This window comes from Mugil cephalus, chromosome 13 (genome assembly GCF_022458985.1).
Source record: "Mugil cephalus isolate CIBA_MC_2020 chromosome 13, CIBA_Mcephalus_1.1, whole genome shotgun sequence".
Lineage (NCBI taxonomy): Eukaryota > Metazoa > Chordata > Actinopteri > Mugiliformes > Mugilidae > Mugil > Mugil cephalus.
In genome coordinates, this window is record NC_061782.1 from 8,324,892 (window position 1) to 8,341,675 (window position 16,784).

Below are 16,784 nucleotides of genomic sequence, written 5' to 3' on the forward strand. Positions count from 1 at the left end.
ATAGATGCTCGTTTGAATATGGAAATGGCTTCTCTTCTGGTGGAGAACGAAAATCCTTCACGGCTTTGGATTATTTGCTTATGAAACATTTTATATCAACCTTATTCAGTAAATCAGTGGCTCCCAGTGTATCCCCACGGTCCTGTCAGATGAACGCGAGCAGCCCCTGATCAGGATAAAATAGACTGAACTAAATGGATCTTCAGCAAAGGTTGGACAAGTATATAAAAGGTTAGCTCATGTGGTTAAAGCTATAGTCCTCTCTGCAGTGGCACATGTTTAATTCAGGCACGCAAACATTGCTGCATGTCTCCATCACCCCATTATTTCATGTCTCCATCCATTAATACATATTAAATAAAAGGAAAAAGGCAAATCAGACACTGTTCATCATCTTAGCTTCATCATTTATGTGTGCTAAGATTTTTTTCTCATCTCTCATATAGTATAAATTCTTGGGTCTCAAGCATCAGACACAAACTCCAGCCAAGAAACCATTAGGGTTTCATCACTATGCTATTTCTTTGTTTGTTTTAGTACTTATTGATATCTAGACTTCAACATACTACCATTAACAACCATTCTCCTCGTAGTTAAAGTATGGCCACAGCTACAACCATAACATCCATTATAGAGTATGTTACGTGTGCACATAAGCGGTATTATGTACTATTATATTTAAAAAGCCCTTTTTTTGTGTGTGTGTTTGTGTTTGGCTTACAAACTAACTAGATCCCAAACTGATCAAGTATCTGTGTGTGATAATCCACAGATACTTGTTTTTGTTTTTTGTGGGAAGAAAGAACCATTTGTATGTACTATGTACTACTTCAGATATCTACTCCAACTATTTATAGGTCACTTCTATTTCTTCCATTTAATTATTAAAACCCCTCTCTTTAACCATTTATCCTCTACTTGACGGCTGTTATCACCGTTAACTGTGGGTGCACTGTCACCCAAGATGGCGACCTTTTGGGATATTCGTCAATGGCAACCATTAACTCTTTTAAATCTATGGAGGCCCTACAGCGTCTAAAATAGTCTCTTAGGGGCCCCTTTATATTAACCCTGTTGCTAGTTTGGACCATAGAGCGTATAAATATGGAAAATGTGTCACCACTTCCTCGCATTGGCCAAACTGACATTTTACGGAGTGGTTGGCATGGCGACTGGTAGCTATTATATCCCTTACTGTATCTAAAGCATCAAATAACTAATTAAAATGAAACTTCTGCAAATAATTGACACTTGAATAAACACTGGTATTATATTAACTATATAAAATGACAGAAAGAATATTTGACTTCTATTTTAGGTTCTAGTTTGGCCCAAGTTCCATCCACTAACATAGAGGGGAGGTGGAGCTTGTGACCTATACTGCAGTCAGCCACCAGGAGCTCTACTTGTTTTGCCTTCACTTTTTAGACGTTCTGCCTTCCATCTTTATACTGCTTATGGTTTGGACTCACTTTTTATGTGTGTTACCATCTTAACTTTTAGCTAATGATTTCCATGCATTCATAACTTTTTAGTTAAATATTTATTTCTACCGCTACCAACTTCTCTGCTAATCATCGTGCTCCCTCCACACGTGGTGTTCAGGTGTTAGAGCTGAGCTCATATGAGCCACTTCCCAGCCTCTCTCCCTGTGATCCCTGGCAGGAGCAGAAATACCCCTGGCTGGGAATCATCACTCCTGTCAATGATATTCCCATAACGTGACAATATGGACAATATGGCAGCTAATTACATCACAACACATCAAATGCAACCGCACACACACGCCCTGTGCTCGTCGAAGCTGGCAAGACCTTCGTCACTGTTACATAACCCATCTGCTGCCCTGCTGCAGGGTGCTGAGAATCACCTTCCAATCGGGACTGCCAGCTCCCTCAGCAGTAATGCTTGGCTTGCACCACCGCAAACCGTACCATCAGCTCTAATTGCCCGTTAAGTCTGTGCCTACAACAACTACGCGAACGTCAAATTTCCACGTTAGTCCCTAAATACGAACCCTTGCTAATATTGACTTTGAGGCCAATTTGGTGGCTGCTGCTGCCAGATGATCCAGCCGCACGGCAGCGGAGGCCGCAGAGCAGATGCTGGCGCAGCAGCACGTCTGACGCAGATCGCAGCTGGCAGCTCTTTCTGCAGCCAGCCTGACAGGTTACATCAGTTGTACAAGCAGAAATAAAAACAAGCCTTCCGTGTATTTTCACTTTGAAATGACCTGGAGATGCTTTGGAGTTGAAAACACGCATCTTTGCCAGAGGATTTCTATTAAAAGCCTTGAATCGACTGCCAGAGTTTGGAGCTCACACAGCGCGAGTCTATAATACATCCCCTCCTGATCTGTCAACAAACTTATGAACTTTCAATGTACTTCAGCAACTTTGGCCTTTGAAGCCCTCCTTCACTTCTTCCTAATACATATTTATTAATGAGCATTAATAAACTGTCTAAAACAAATGCCAGATTTATTTTACCGACAGCCATGGAGGGCTTCACCTTTCCTTCCAGTTTGAACACATCTTCTCCTATAGCACTAAAACCAGAGTAACACCACTCAGGATAAAATAAATGCACTCTCAAAAATCCACTGATGCAATTTATCCTTTACTGTAATCTGACTACACGCAGATAGAGCGCCATCATCTCGGCAACACAAAGCGTATAATCCCCGAAACAGGACTGAAGCATATTTCTTGGGGCTCCTAAATATGAAAATAACATGGAGGCTTATCCTCGCTGTGAAAATAACAGTGAAGGAATGAAAGCTTTTTAAATATTAGAAACGAACGACAAACGAAACCAATGTCATCCTTGAAAGGCTGTTTATTTTCATTTTTTTTTTTGGTGTGTTCATGCTTCATGTGGATGGATGAATAAAACATGAAAGGATTGAACATAGTTATGCTGTTAAATATTGATTGATTTTTCAATGAGAACAGCCTCAATTTGACAAGACAAACGCGAGGGAGGCTCACATGGCGAAAAAATGAAGGAATCAACAGGGGCTTTGGCTTTGTTTGCACCTTAATTAAAAGAAAAAATGCAGCAGCACTTGTCCTCAGGAACGAATTAATATAAAATGTACTCATACATGAGGAACGCCTGCTGGTGTCTCTCTAAGACACAGTTAAATAAAGAGAGCTGCTTTGAGGACCGGGCGTTCTTTAACTCGGGGAGTCTTTACCGAACAATTCTCCCGCTGCGTTCCATCTCACAATCAATTATTCAGCGTGCAATCCATTTTGAGGCCGTGTGAGTAAGAAAGAAAAATGAATTGTGGGCATAAATGCATGCATGTGACACACTAACCCTCGCAGCAGCCCGGGATGCACCTCAGCTTAGGTCGACCGCGAGGCGTGTGTAGATCCACTTAACAGCCCGGGCTGCGTAAACTGCACACGAGGTGACGTGCATAAAACTACGTCGTCAGCAAAAATAAAAAAACACAAAAGGCTGCGGGAAAAGTTTTCCTTTTCAGCACTAGGTTGAAGGTTTTAAACAGTCTTGTAGCGTCGCTAAAATCTCCTGCAGGATGACATTTCTGTTCTCCTTAGACACCTACGTGGGAAAATAAATAGCACAGTTAAACAATTAAATAGGCTATGATGTACAGATCAGGCATAACATTATGACCACCTTGCTAATATCGTGTAGGTTTCTCTTGGGCTTTCGAACGGTGTCTGGAAACATGATGTTGTCAGTGGGGGTGTAGGTACCAGATCTGTTCGCCCCAAGTATCCGGCACTTATGTGTTTGGAAGAGATAGCTCGATAAAGTTTTTTATTTATAACTTTTAATTTTGCACAAAACAGAAAAAATACGATGACAGCACATTACTCATAAAAAAATAAAGTGAAAAATGTCAAACTCATTTGAGTTCAATCATTCACTTGTGTATTAGGTGCAAAAGGATGTAAGAAGTTTTATCCTGAAAAAGATTAAATAAAAATACAGCTTCTATGAATTTATCCAAAGAATAAAAGGACAAAACAAAACTGATAAGTTGCCTCGATAACAATCGCTAATTTCTCTTCCACTTCGTCCTGTTGTTCGACCAATTATAAGATGCGACGTCAACATCCCTACGTCGTGACGTCATCTGGAAGCGCCAGATACTCAGGGCAAGCCCATCTGGTGGGGTGAGCAGATCTGGTTTTTTGTCTCCCATGGGTTGAGGGGTGAGGCCTCAGTGGATCATCCCACAGACACTTGATCAGTTTGGGATCTAGGGAATTCAGAGGCCAGGTCAACACTGTGTGTTTTTTGTATGTATCTGTGTCAGGCTGCATCCTGCCAGGGATGACTGCTGCCATCACTATAGGGTGGAGAGGCCTGGTCTGGTCTAGGTGGGTTCTACATGTCTAAGTAACATCCACTCGAATGCCAGGTCCAAACATTTCCCAGACGAACACTGGACTGTCACAAGATTGTCAACGTTATTCACTTCTCCTGTCAGGGGTCATAATGTTATGCTTGATGATTTTATGTCACATATGAGAAAAAGCTCAGAGTCCAGTCTCCAGCCTCTCCCACCTTCAGCTAATTGGTTTTAAATACTGATTGTATTCATCACTGGCACACGTCACTGAGGCTTCGGGAAAAGAGTTGAAGCCAGCTCAGCTTTAACATGTAGCAGTTTGACGTTGCTCTTTTGCCGCTATAGTGTGAACACAGCTTATCTCCTGACACTTTAAGCCTCGATTTAACTTAAAAAAGTGTTTATTTCTGTTGTAAATTTGGACACGTTAACATGGAAGTCTATAAAGTGGACACTGGGGGAACTTCTCATCACACTTCCGTGCTGATTCCATTTTTCAGTGCCTGCTTGGTTTTAACAAAGTCGCTTGCTGACGCGGCTGCCCACTCTACGCCGTCTCTCTCTTCAACTTAGAACTGATTTTAAGAACTTGGTTTCACTTATGAAGCATATCTGTGTCCGGCTCCGAGCTACGTGACAAAAAGGTTGACCCCGTATGAGCCAGTCCACAGTCAGACCGAGACATTCAGACCGATGCCTTATGGCTGTTACACAGTAGAGGATTGAATCCAAATGTGACAGTGCTGTTGTCATCGGTGCCCCTCGGCTTTGGAATGACCTTCCCAGTAGATAAGTGTTGCAGAAGCACTGACTTATTAAAACCCATCTATATAGACTCTTTATTATATCCTTCTCAGTGCTTCCCCTTTATTGATTTTATATATTATTCTATACACTATATTTGCTATCTTTATATATGTTTTTTTCATCTTTACCTTCTGATCTTTCATAACATCTTTTGAACTTCACTGGCTCTTTGCTGTTACCCTGTGTTCTCATAAATTGTTATTTATCGCTACAACGATAAATAACATGAGACCCATGACAAAAGTCTAGTCCCGCATCATCTAAGCTTCTCTGAGTACAGTGTCCATTTTGAGATTATCGAACCACATGTTTGCGACACCAAATCTCTGACCTACTGGTTTATAAGTAAAATCACCGAACAGATGTTTTCAAAAACTGCTCGTACCACTTCATGACCTTTTCAGATATAACAAACTACCCCAGCATGGGGAGTATTTTGCATGACAATGTCCATAACTGAGTCTTCCGTGATGAATCACTTTGACATTTGAGACCACCCTTTGTTGTTGAATCAGTCACGCATGATTTACAGTTAATCCGGCTGTAGGAGAGGGATAATGTAGGGTGTACCCCCTCTACGCTGGAGAGCAGACTCACAGACCCTCCTAAGAGTAAACAGTGTCCGATAGCTATTGTGTGACTTAAAAGCCCTTAAACTGACCTAAATCTTTCTCTCTCTCTCCCCCACTCCCACCCCAAGAGCGTGTTAGCGCTTATACTCACAGTGAAGACCTTGACGTCCCTCCGGCTCCGTACCTCTTCGACCAGAGCCAGCGGTTTCCCCTTGGGGATGGGGATGGTGCCCAGGATCGTGCAGGTAGAGGTATCTAAAGTCTGTCTCACTGCCCTGATGAACGACTGGCTGAACAGCTCCATTTTCCCGATCTCGTCAATGACGAACACCTTCCTGCCGCTCCCATTTGCTGACCCGACCTGGAGATGTAATACATGGGCATTAGGCTCGTGTAATGCACTGATGCAGGCTCGATGTTGTCAAGAAATAGACGTAAAAGCTGATAAGTGAAACGATTTTGCTATTGGTTACTCTGATAATATCATTTTAATGGTGGAAACCCAAAACAAATGTGCACTGTAGTTTTTAAAGGACAAGATAATGAGGTAATGTATTCAGTGATTCAGCAAAACAAAATATAAACAAAAAGTTTTCGGTGATAAAAACTAGAGAACATGAGTGAATCCTCACATGTTAAAAGCCATAACCAACAGTACTGATTCTCCCAATCAACTGGTTGATCGTCAGACTGATACAACACTAAAATCTACTTTCAATGATATGTTACAGGTAAACACAGGGGTTAAGCTCATTCTGTTAATGTCTCATAAAAGCGGAGCACGCGGCATGACAGAAGATTACATTCAAAAGCTGACCTGCTGTGATCGCTAAGAACCTTTTAAGTGAGATGAAAGTGGGACATGTGCCGCCAAGGCGCAGACACCTTCCTTTACATGTGTAGGCGTCACTCCAGGCCCACTTTACATGCCGGATTAATCACGGTCAGCGACAGCCAGACGGCACCGTGAACACTAAAAACGTCACTGTGGAATTTATGTGTTCGCAAGCTTCCAATTATTCCATCAATTCTGAGAGAATCAAAGGTTTGATGATTTGTAAGTGGTGGGGAAGGAGGGGTAGTTTTATGCTTCTGTGATCCATTGATGAGGTTTCAGCGGCTGCCGTCTTACGTTTCTGAAGAGGGGGAGAGCCAGATTTTCAAACGAGGGCAAGTCAACCACATACTGTCCGACCGTGTACTCCCTCCTGCCCTGAGACACGCCAGCGCCGTCCCTTCGAGTTCAAAATGAAGTGTGGGTGAGTCAAAATGAAGTGATAAAACAGAGCAGGTAGTGTAGATTTGGACAGGGTGACAACCCTGCTACCTGATTCTGGACAGGTGGCCTCGCTCTCCTGTCACTGTGACGACATCAAAGCCCACTCTCCGACCTCCCTCCCTGACCTCCTCTGTGTAAAACCCTTCCACTCCCACTCCCGATGACACTAAGGCCTCACAGGCTTTCTGGACCAGAGTGGTTTTCCCCACACCTGTAAACAAAACAACCGAGAGTTTCAGACAACTGCAGTGTCACAGTTTTACACCAGAGTACATCAGCTTACTGTGATGACGTGCTTGCACATGCATTTGGTGATAAGACTGTCTTTATTTCTTTACTGATGCTCTCTGACAGCCTGCTACACTAACTAATAGACAGTATGTGGACAGGAATGAGTGACTAGGAAACGTGCAAAACCCTTTTAATTTTCTGAATGACTCATACGGGACTGTTACTAAATTATCAAAACACATAGCTTAGCTAAACGAGCTAACTTTCATTAAATTATATAACGTCAACGTTTCAACACTCTTTCTTGGGACTCTGGGTTCAGATGTCTGCCTTTACAGACACGATACCTTCATGGGCACTCAGAGTTAACTGTTACCTGGAGGTCCTGTCAGAAAAACGTGTTTGAACATTGCCGTCCAGACCGTGCACCATGCTGCAGCAGCGCTTCCGTACACAGCGAGATGACGCATGCGCAGTAAAGTAATAGACGTTATTGTGGAAAACTTTATGTTTTCGGGAATTTGTCACCTGATTCTGTTTGTTCGGACACTGTAAAATACAAATTAGGTATATTTTAATCTATTAATTGATATTTTCCTTTTTAGAAAATCACCTATTAAATTGCTTATGTCGTTTTAATATGGGAAACAAGACCTGGTATAAGAATAAGTGGCATTGAGATTAGTATGTATGTTATGCATCAGGAGTGAAAATCTCACCATGCTGAATGGAAAGATTCGATTATTGCACTAATTTAGAAAACACGACACTAAATATGACATTAAACTTTTAACTGTATTTAGTTTCATTTGTATGTGTATTCTTCCTCACATCCCTGCCTTGTCATTGTATAATAATATTACTCAGCATTTAAAATTGGATTTAAAATCCTAATCTGAAAAGGAACAACTAAATAAAGCTGACCAAGTGTAAAGCTGGAGTTAAAGTGAAATATTGCCAAGCGGTTATGTGCCGTTGTGTAGTTGTATTATGCAAAATGCACCACACCCTGTATAAGGGGGACCACATAGCTGTCTGTGTTTTGCTAATCAAATAATATTCAGTAACAAATGCAAAGTAACAGGTGGCCTTTAAAGAAAATAGCCTGGAGCGCCTCTAAAAGCTCCAGAGATTTTCAATAACATACTTACTGGAAATGGGGGCTTACAAGTTAAATGATTTGCATAGACTGCGCATAGGGAGATTTTATCTAGTAGACTGGCAAAAAAGAAAAGAGAGACTGAGACAGAAAATAGTCACAACATGTCCTTAAAAATGCTCTTTATTAAAAGAATACATAAGCAAAACAAGTTACCTAATTAGAAGTTGTCCCAACTGCTTAAAAGTGTATAGTTAAAGCTCATCTGTGTCACTTGATTATAGAAATGTGGTAATGCAATAATGTGAATTATGTCTTTACATAGTGTACCCGGGGAGTTTGTTGGCTACTAGCTCAGAGATGTGCTGATACTCCTTTTTGAAATCCAAAGATCCAAGCTCATCCTCCAGTTCCTCTGCCTCCTGAGGTTCGAAGGAGGACACCGACTCTGTAGAGAATCCTCGAACAGCTACGCCGTTCCTGCCTGGCTCACTCCTTTTACTTCTCGATGATATGAAACTCTCAGCACCGGAGCTCTGTTCCACCCTCGTCTGCTTTCTGGAGCACACCGTTTGTAAAGAAGCCGACCGGTCCCTGTCGGCGTCGTCGGAGGAAAAGCTGAGGGCCGAGTTGTGAGTGCGAGGTCGGATGATGTGCGTACCCCTCAGGGCGCGCTGTGGAGAACTGGAGGCTTTGACGGGCACGGGGAGGACGGCCGCTCTCCTCTGGACGCCTTCAGATGCCGAGTCGGAGGTGCAGAAGTCGAAAACGACGGGGGACTTTGGAGTCTTGGCTCTAGAGGGCTCGGGGCTACTCACAGGGTCAGGAGAGTAGGCATCACTGGGCTCAAGGCTGGTAAAGTCATCAGCGTAGTCTACTTCCTCATTTCCTTCCCCACTGGAGTCTGAAAACGAAGACTTTGGGCTGCTGCGTCTGCTGCTTCCCCAAGTTTCAATTTTCTCTCTCACCCTGTCAGACCCAGACTGTGATTGATCTGATTCGGTGCGAAGCTTGTTCTCGTCTTTGCTTTGGGGAAAACTTTCACTATCCACGCTGGGGATGTGAATAAATTTCAAGTCTCCTTCAGAAACGGAACGGTTTTCTGAGATCTCTCTGTTATGTTTGCCACGAACTTTCCCACGCTGCTGTTTCTGTGTGACCGTTTGTTGTAACACAGATTCCCCTGTCACCCTTTGCATGGCTGTCTCAATATTTTCATTGAGGTTAGAGCTCTGACTGTATGTCGATTTTCTTTTGCTAGACTTCAGAGTTTTATTACCTAACTGCGTCTTCCCTTTGCCCATATTTAACTCCGTTTCCTTCTGTATCAAATCCATGCATTCACGATGCTTTACCAGTTTGAGAGAAGAAATGTGCTTCAGCCTTAGATTAAATGTTTTCGTTGTTCCATATACGAGCTCCTTCCTGGGAGATTTACAAGAGCTTTTACTCCTGATTAAAGCTACCTTGTGCTGGTCTTTCTCTTTTACAGATGGAGGCCGTACTATAGGTGTAGAACAGTTTCTAGGTGGGTGTAAGTGTTTTAAATGGGGACTAGTCCCCTGTCTGTTTTGGGATTTATTTTGTGCCTTGTTTCCACTCCTGGTTGAAGGCTCTGTGGAAGCAGGTCTGTAAATCCAAGCTAAACTGGGATGAACAGTCAAGGACTGGTGTGGGTTCTGGCCACTCAACTGTGACAGTTCAACAAGAAGAGCATTTAGTAGAGGCATCTGTTGTAAAGCTTCCCCAAGGACATTTTGAGTCACTCCTCTCGTCTCCTGGCCGTTTGACATCTCCGCATTGTGCGTCTCTTTCTGGTGCACCACTGTAGACCTCTGACCTCCCGCTTCCTTTCCATCCGCCTCGTCCTCTGAACACGATTCTTCAAACGTGAAAACGTCCGAGTCAAAATTCGATAATTTGTAATCCCCTTCACCGGCTTTGCTTTTTTCTTCTGCAGAATTGCTGTAGTAAAGATGTGGGGGACAGAATGCGGATAAATCCTCCTGAAAACAGTTTTCAGTTTGGCTTGTCGGTCCGTGTTCAGCTGCAACACACTCCGCATCATCATCCAGCTTATCCTCACTTGACAAGATTTCTGCATTTGCCGGTCTGTTGTTTTCGATGTCTCTGCTTAAATCTGACTTGTCCGTTGTTGGTAAATAGACATCTCCCGAAACACCCCCACGAGGCAATGACTCTGTAGATTTGTTTTTCTCCTTCACGCAGTCTAGTTCTTGTGGTCCTCCAGACACACTTGTGCTTTCAAGGCCTCTCCTCTCCGTGATGTGTGGCAGTAAACTTGCTCCCAGACACAGCAGCTTATAACTCAGGGATATTGTTCCAATTTTCTCCCCCTTGAGGTTGCAAACACCAACAGCCCCCTTTTCTCTGTGAGAAGAGGGACTAGAGACACCACGCTCAGACACTTCCTGTCTGATTGTGTCCATCGCTTTAGCCAGTGATATCAGAGAGGAGCCAACTAATTTGGGGGTCTCCTCCTTCACATCCAGCACCATAGCGTAGAGAGGAGTGTTGGATAGATGGACGTGCAGTGAGTTCAGGTTCATTTTGAAGAAACAACACTTGCCTCTGTTAAAGGCGTATTCTCCCGGCCTGCGCATTTCATTCTGTTCGGGCTGATAAATTAGCAGAGTTGGAAAATCCAGTAGCCGCACACCAAGAGCCAGATCGTCGGAAACTGTAGCGTTACAGCTTTTCTCGATCCGAATATATTCCACCAAGAGCTCTAATGAAAACAAAGTCTCTGGATTATCGGTGCTTTGTTGTGCTGACATCCTGAGAGTTGTTTGACCACAAAAGGACCGAGCGGCCAACTAGCAAGCTGTCAGCTAATCCGAAAACTAGAGCTTTTAGCTTCCACCGGCTCCATGGTAACAAAGAGCCGTCGCGAGTATTATACGTCATACGGTGACGCGACATATGTTTATTAAAATTAGTCAGATCATACAGTCTGTGGGTCGAATCCATGTTTAAAGTTATTTTTAATCATATTTTTTTTCATAACAGATGTATTTTTGAGCCCATGAATAAATAAATAAAAGATTTATTTTGTCAGAAATAATTAATTAGCTACTTCATTAGTCACCAATGTCCAAAAAAGACTGTCACACACAGTGTTTTTCATTACAATTAATTAATTTATTTACACATTTTATTTACTTTGTCTTTTGTTGTTCATATTCATATTGTCTAACCGGTGTGACTTAAAATACAAAACACAAAACTAAATTCATAAATTAAAACAGCAAATGAAAATAGTTTAATGTACACTGATCTTACAGTACTGAAAGTAAATGCTCCTCTAATATAACTCTCTGACACTGTCACTAACTTGTGTGTGTTTTTGCAGACCACCTCGTAATGTTGATTTGAAAAACATAGATGTAGAAATGAAGATTCTTATTAATGTTAGTATTAACCTTCACGAAGCTAAGATTTACAGTAATGCAGGACTGTTATATTACTGTAAAATGCAATCGTTTTCAGTAGTATACCTAATGCAACAGTCCAAATAACAGGACAACTTTGGACACTGCTTTTGTAAATTGGTTCATACATATACATACTTTTTACACCATTTTCTAATTTTATTTTACTAGATGATACTTGTATTTTATTTTTATTTTATCTTTCTTTTTACTTGTGGATCTTAAGGGTGTTTTTATGTGAACCTAAGCTACTGTGACCAATGAATCTCTCTTGCGGATGATTAAAGTCTAAGTCTATACTTCCCAGTAGCTTTGTATAAGAAATGTGAAGCCCATTACAAGACTGTTCAACTTCAGGATCAAGGAGAGAAAGACAACATTATTACATCTCATGGTTAACCAAATAAACGAAGAAAATGAGAAGAAGAAAGAAGAAGAAAAGCCCAATAATTACAAGGATGACAATTTATCCAGGTAATTTTGGGAGCGCAACTTTGCAGCAGTTCACCAGATGGTGCCACTGTGGGGCTTGGCTGGGCTCGTGGACTAAAACTGTCTCGCAGTGTCTGGCAGCAATAAGGTCACCAGACTGAGTTAACACGGCACGCTCAGTCTTCGTGCACAAGTCTGCAGAGGACGTTGGTCTGTCCGCGTCTCTTCAATATCAGCCTTAAAAAACCTGTGTGAGGTAATTTAGCAGCGGACACCGGAGCGATCGCCTCCGAGCGTCGAGTGGGCGGAGCCTGTCTCTCGGCGTGTTGTCGTCATAGAGATAGGTGCTGGATGGTAAACGCTGCTATGTACCGTGCCCCAGTCTGGAGGCTGAGCCCGAAAGAGGGAGACCGACTACCGCAGCTTCAGCTCGTTTTTTAAACATTAAAGGATAACTAACGCCGCTAACAACCCGGACGGCACGGCGCCCACGCTTTAAGGTAAACCCCGTGATGTTTTTTTATCACCTCCGGAGCGGCGAAGAAAGTGAAAAGTGGGACTGTGGCTGAAAGTGGGGAGCGCTACGCGCAGTGAGAGCAGCGAGAACGGCTCCCAAACTCATTGGCATTATCGTGGGTAACACTGAACACAAAGGATAAAGTTGTTTTCAGGCGCAGAAGCCGGTGTAGTTTTTTAGCGAGGAGGGTGTGATGTTTCAGCGGCTGTCTATCTTTAGCCTGTATTTGTGTCTATTCATGAACTGTGTGGTACGAGCTTTAAACTTGATTCCTGTTTGTTTATTTACAAGGCAAATGGTAAAATAATTCAAAGCAGGATAAATTCAACTTAATGTCATATTCGTTTCCTTAATTTCTTCCTTTTTTTAATCTTATGCTCTAGGTGTTTATTTGTGGTTGCAATATGTGTGCGTGTGCGGAGAGACTTGCTCAGAAATATTTTTGAATGGATGTGTTGGGTGTAGTACCTGCAGGAGACAGTAGGGGGCGATAAAAGCATCATTGTCAAGCCATCATTGTCGTGGGTAATAAAGCCCTCAAAAAAATCTCACAGCTGTACTCTCTCATAAGCCATGTTTATTGTATTTTATTTTATCTTTCTGTGCAGCCCGAACAGAATATGCTTTCATTTATCTAAGCAATTTGTTGTTGCGCTTTGGCTTACCTTTGCTTTTTACATTGGAGCCGCATGAGCTTGTTAGTATGTCCAGACAAAGAACAGCTTCCCCTAACATCGTAGTTGTTTGGATTCTTCATAAATAATATCTGGCAGTATGCTTGTACACAGTGTACACACTCCTGCTTTACTGCTGGCTGCTTCTGGGGCCTATTCAAACTACAGCGTACTGTTTACTCCACCGTGAGACTAAGTCAAATATTGTTTGTCTTCCAGCACCATATCCTTTGCTGTCTTCCTGCAGGAAGTTTAGCCCCCCATTCACTATAAAGGGAAATAAATAGGCCGTCAGGCTGCAAACACAACTAGGTGCAGTTTAAGTTTCCATTGCTTAATTTTCACCTCTCCTCACTTATTTCCTGTTGGCTTTACAGCCCCCATCTGAACAGATCAAGCATGCAGACTTCTCCTAAAATCAATAAGGCATCATTATTTTTCACAGGGTTTTTATGTCTGGGAAAGGGAAAGATTAGTTTTCCATGAGGCTGTGCTGAACTTAGTAGGCACAGGAGCGTTTTAGGATGACTAAAGTGTGATCTGTTGTAATATTTAACGTTTTTCCCCCCTTTAACACACACACACAAAAAAAATGCTTTGCTGACTTCCAGCTGTCGTAGGTCTGCACATCAGTGAGGAAGTCTTTCAGCTGGCCACTAATCTGAATGGGCAAGGAGACATTAGTAGTGATGTGTGAAAAATGGGCTATTATTGTGCACAAAAGCGAAAAACAACCCTATTAATCTGCTCATTTCCCTTGTCACGGTGGACACATTTGTATCAGCAAGCCTGTTTTCTAATTGAGTTTGGATAGAGTGCGTTTCCTATCATCAAATACTTGACCTACAACATGATCTTTGATTATAAGTGTTTAAATTGATCACTGACTTGCTGGACTTTCAAAAGTAAATGTAGGCATTTTCACCACAGATGAAAGATTAGAGCCAGGATCTTGAGGTGCCCCCATTTCATCCACTGCCAGCCACTCACTCTTAAAGAGAAACCTGCTTAGCAGTCACGATAATGACAGTGTCAGGGTAAGACTTTCAATCTTAGTTTGAATGGAGACCTGTGGTGTCCTGCCATCAGTAGAGTGCAGTGAGAGTCCTGAGGATGAAATATGCTCTCATCTATTTCTGCGAGCTCCTTCTGCATGACTAACCAGACAATGGGTAATTGAGCTGGATAGATATGTCTTTCAAAATAAAGTTATGCGCACAATGTGTGCTCAGCTGAACAATAAGGCACCTGTCAGGTTTGGAGGAGAAACGGCTTCCTGTGACATGCCCATGGGCCAAATCCAGTTGTTATCATTGCAGAGCTGTTTAGGATGTCTCCTGGCCTAGCGTGCCCGGAGACGCCCAACTCGAATTACGCCCGTTATCCTCGGTTTGTGACGCCGCCTGTAAAGATATTACACAAAAGCTAACACCAGCGGTTGATTTCAGTCAGCGGCGCTTACATCACCGCCAGGTCTTGTGATCCTTCCCTTGTTTGTCTCTGTTCCCACGCTGCGTTGTCACCGCTGTGCTGACTAATCATGATTTGGAAAACAGTAGGAGAAAAAAATCTGCTAAAGGTCTTAAGTTCAGACCACTTCTTTTTTTTTTTGTGATGATGTATTTCTCCTTATTGTACCAGAGAAACATGCCAAACCACGTTGGAAGCAAAGGTCCCACATCCCATGCATGTGACGGGGATCAAGGAACCTGGTCTGGTGTGTGCCAGCTGACCGGCTGACCGGCTGACTGACTGGCTGACTGGCTGACTGGCTGACTGGCTAGCCCGGAGCCACAATAGGGCCTCCCCAACCAAATCCTGTTGCCTCAAAACCAACCAACCAGCAGACAGGGGATCACATGCTGCCTGCTCCTGTTGTGAGAGCCAGCCTTTCTCCTCGTCTTTTTTTTTTGGGCCAGTCTTTGTTTTGATTGCAGTCTGGATTTATGGAAGGTTTTAAGCCCACTCGTCATTGTCAGCGAAAGCAGAGAAAAAGTCATTAGGATGATGTTTTTTTGTTTGTTTTTTTTAATGAAAGTATCCCTTGTTCCGCTGGGGGTCTGTTTGTGATGGATGTGGGTGATTTTTGGAGCGATGCTCATAGTTCGCCCAGAGTAGACAAAGAATGGAAATAGATGCATGTTTTAATTTGGGTTCTCATGTTTGTAACATTGATGAGGACCAGATCCATCTGCTCCCTCAGCCCTCAATGGCAGCGAAATCATCCATTAACATTAAACATTAAACCTTTCATGTTGAGACAAAGCTATTAAAGGATCTTGCTTCTAGATCGGCGTGTTGTTCTGCGTGTTGGCTTCTCTTGGGGCCATTCATCATATTTTTTTTTTTTCTTCTTCCTGGGTTTCACATAATGCTGTGCATCTTCCCATGTGTAATCAGTGTAATGGTATTAAGATGCCATGTTTAACAGCTTGCTGAAGCGCTGGCATTATGTCAGCCTTCATCTCCCAGAACCACAGGAGGAAGCCGGCGGTCCTTCCTAGGACCACAGTTCCACTTTTCATGTGATACGCGCAAACGAGACGTTATGGCCTGCGGTGCATTTCTTGGTCACGTATATGGATTGATGGCCTCGAGTGCCACTTATCTGGTTTGTTTGTTGGTGTATTATTGGCTTATCGGACTTTACTGATGTGTTTTTTGCGCTGTGGTAGATACATTAGATTAGACACAGATGGACGAACGTCTGAACCTCTTCATCATAGTTTGCGTGCTTTTCGAAGACGGATGGGAGGGTTTTAAACATCTCCGTGGTTATGTGAAGTCGATGACAACGGCACTGGTTAGTGCCATTTCAGTGAAAGTGAATGAAATGGCTGCCACATCATGTCATCCTCTACATCTTTGTATTTGTATCTTCGTTTTCCCACCCTTGTGCTGCTCATCCAGTGGACTGGCTTCCCGTCGTGCCAGGCACATTTGAGTGAAAAAGCGACGCCGTGGCTGGAGGGGAAGCTCTTGGATGGAGCAGATGGTATAATGACAGGAGTCAAATGCTGATCGCAGAAATTGCTCGTGAGGACTCTGTCAACCTCTGGCGACACGCAGCCATGTTTCCGAATGACTGGAGATAAGGAGGTGGGGATGTGAGGGCTTAGTCGTGGGGGAGTGGGCGGTTGGAGGTTTGAACCCTCCGATGACCAGCTTTGCCATCACCGCTCGCTCACACATCACTCACAGACCACCAAAACGAACACATTATGCGTCTGATAACTTCATCCAGAGCGACAGACTGCATATCCCTCTTTTTGTCCTTATTATGAAAGGCATTTTGAAGCTTTTGTCTTGGAGCAGACGGTGAGTAGGAAGTGGCATATTGTATTATTTCCACGTGTTACATTATTACTGCTGAGTCTACGCGACCTGC

General features: G+C 43.0%; 3 protein-coding genes across 6 annotated transcripts in view; 1 reads left to right on the forward strand and 2 right to left on the reverse strand.

Annotated features, from left to right (window-relative positions):
- Positions 1-2,820: 2,820 nt before the first annotated feature.
- Positions 2,821-7,685, reverse strand: ntpcr (nucleoside-triphosphatase, cancer-related). Its single transcript, XM_047603240.1, has 5 exons — positions 7,599-7,685; positions 7,040-7,202; positions 6,845-6,947; positions 5,864-6,073; positions 2,821-3,573 (listed from the first exon to the last, which is right to left on the reverse strand). The coding sequence occupies exons 1-5, from the start codon at positions 7,630-7,632 to the stop codon at positions 3,496-3,498; spliced, it is 588 nt and encodes a 195-aa protein (XP_047459196.1). The 5' UTR covers positions 7,633-7,685; the 3' UTR covers positions 2,821-3,495.
- An 801-nt stretch (positions 7,686-8,486) lies between these two features.
- On the reverse strand, positions 8,487-11,214 carry map10 (microtubule associated protein 10). Its single transcript, XM_047603416.1, has one exon. The coding sequence runs from the start codon at positions 11,117-11,119 to the stop codon at positions 8,639-8,641; it is 2,481 nt and encodes an 826-aa protein (XP_047459372.1). The 5' UTR covers positions 11,120-11,214; the 3' UTR covers positions 8,487-8,638.
- Positions 11,215-12,402: 1,188 nt separating this feature from the next.
- LOC125018713 (signal-induced proliferation-associated 1-like protein 2) overlaps positions 12,403-16,784 on the forward strand; it is a 79,283-nt gene continuing 74,901 nt past the window's right edge. For all 4 annotated transcript variants that reach the window (XM_047602898.1, XM_047602901.1, XM_047602900.1 and 1 more), the window contains exon 1: positions 12,403-12,705. The gene's annotated coding sequence lies outside the window, so the exon portion shown is untranslated. The remainder of the gene's footprint in view (positions 12,706-16,784) is intronic.

What these genes read in the sequence shown, in the direction of transcription:
- ntpcr (XM_047603240.1), bottom strand. Translation starts at nt 7,632, where the DNA reads ATGTTCAAACACGTTTTTCTGACAGGACCTCCAG. An exon ending in TTTTCTGACAGGACCTCCAG is followed by an intron (nt 7,203 to 7,598) that starts GTAACAGTTAAC and finishes TTTTGTTTACAG; the next exon opens with GTGTGGGGAAAACCACTCTG. An exon ending in CTCTCCCCCTCTTCAGAAAC is followed by an intron (nt 6,074 to 6,844) that starts GTAAGACGGCAG and finishes TTACATCTCCAG; the next exon opens with GTCGGGTCAGCAAATGGGAG.
- map10 (XM_047603416.1), bottom strand. Translation starts at nt 11,119, where the DNA reads ATGTCAGCACAACAAAGCACCGATAATCCAGAGACTTTGTTTTCATTA.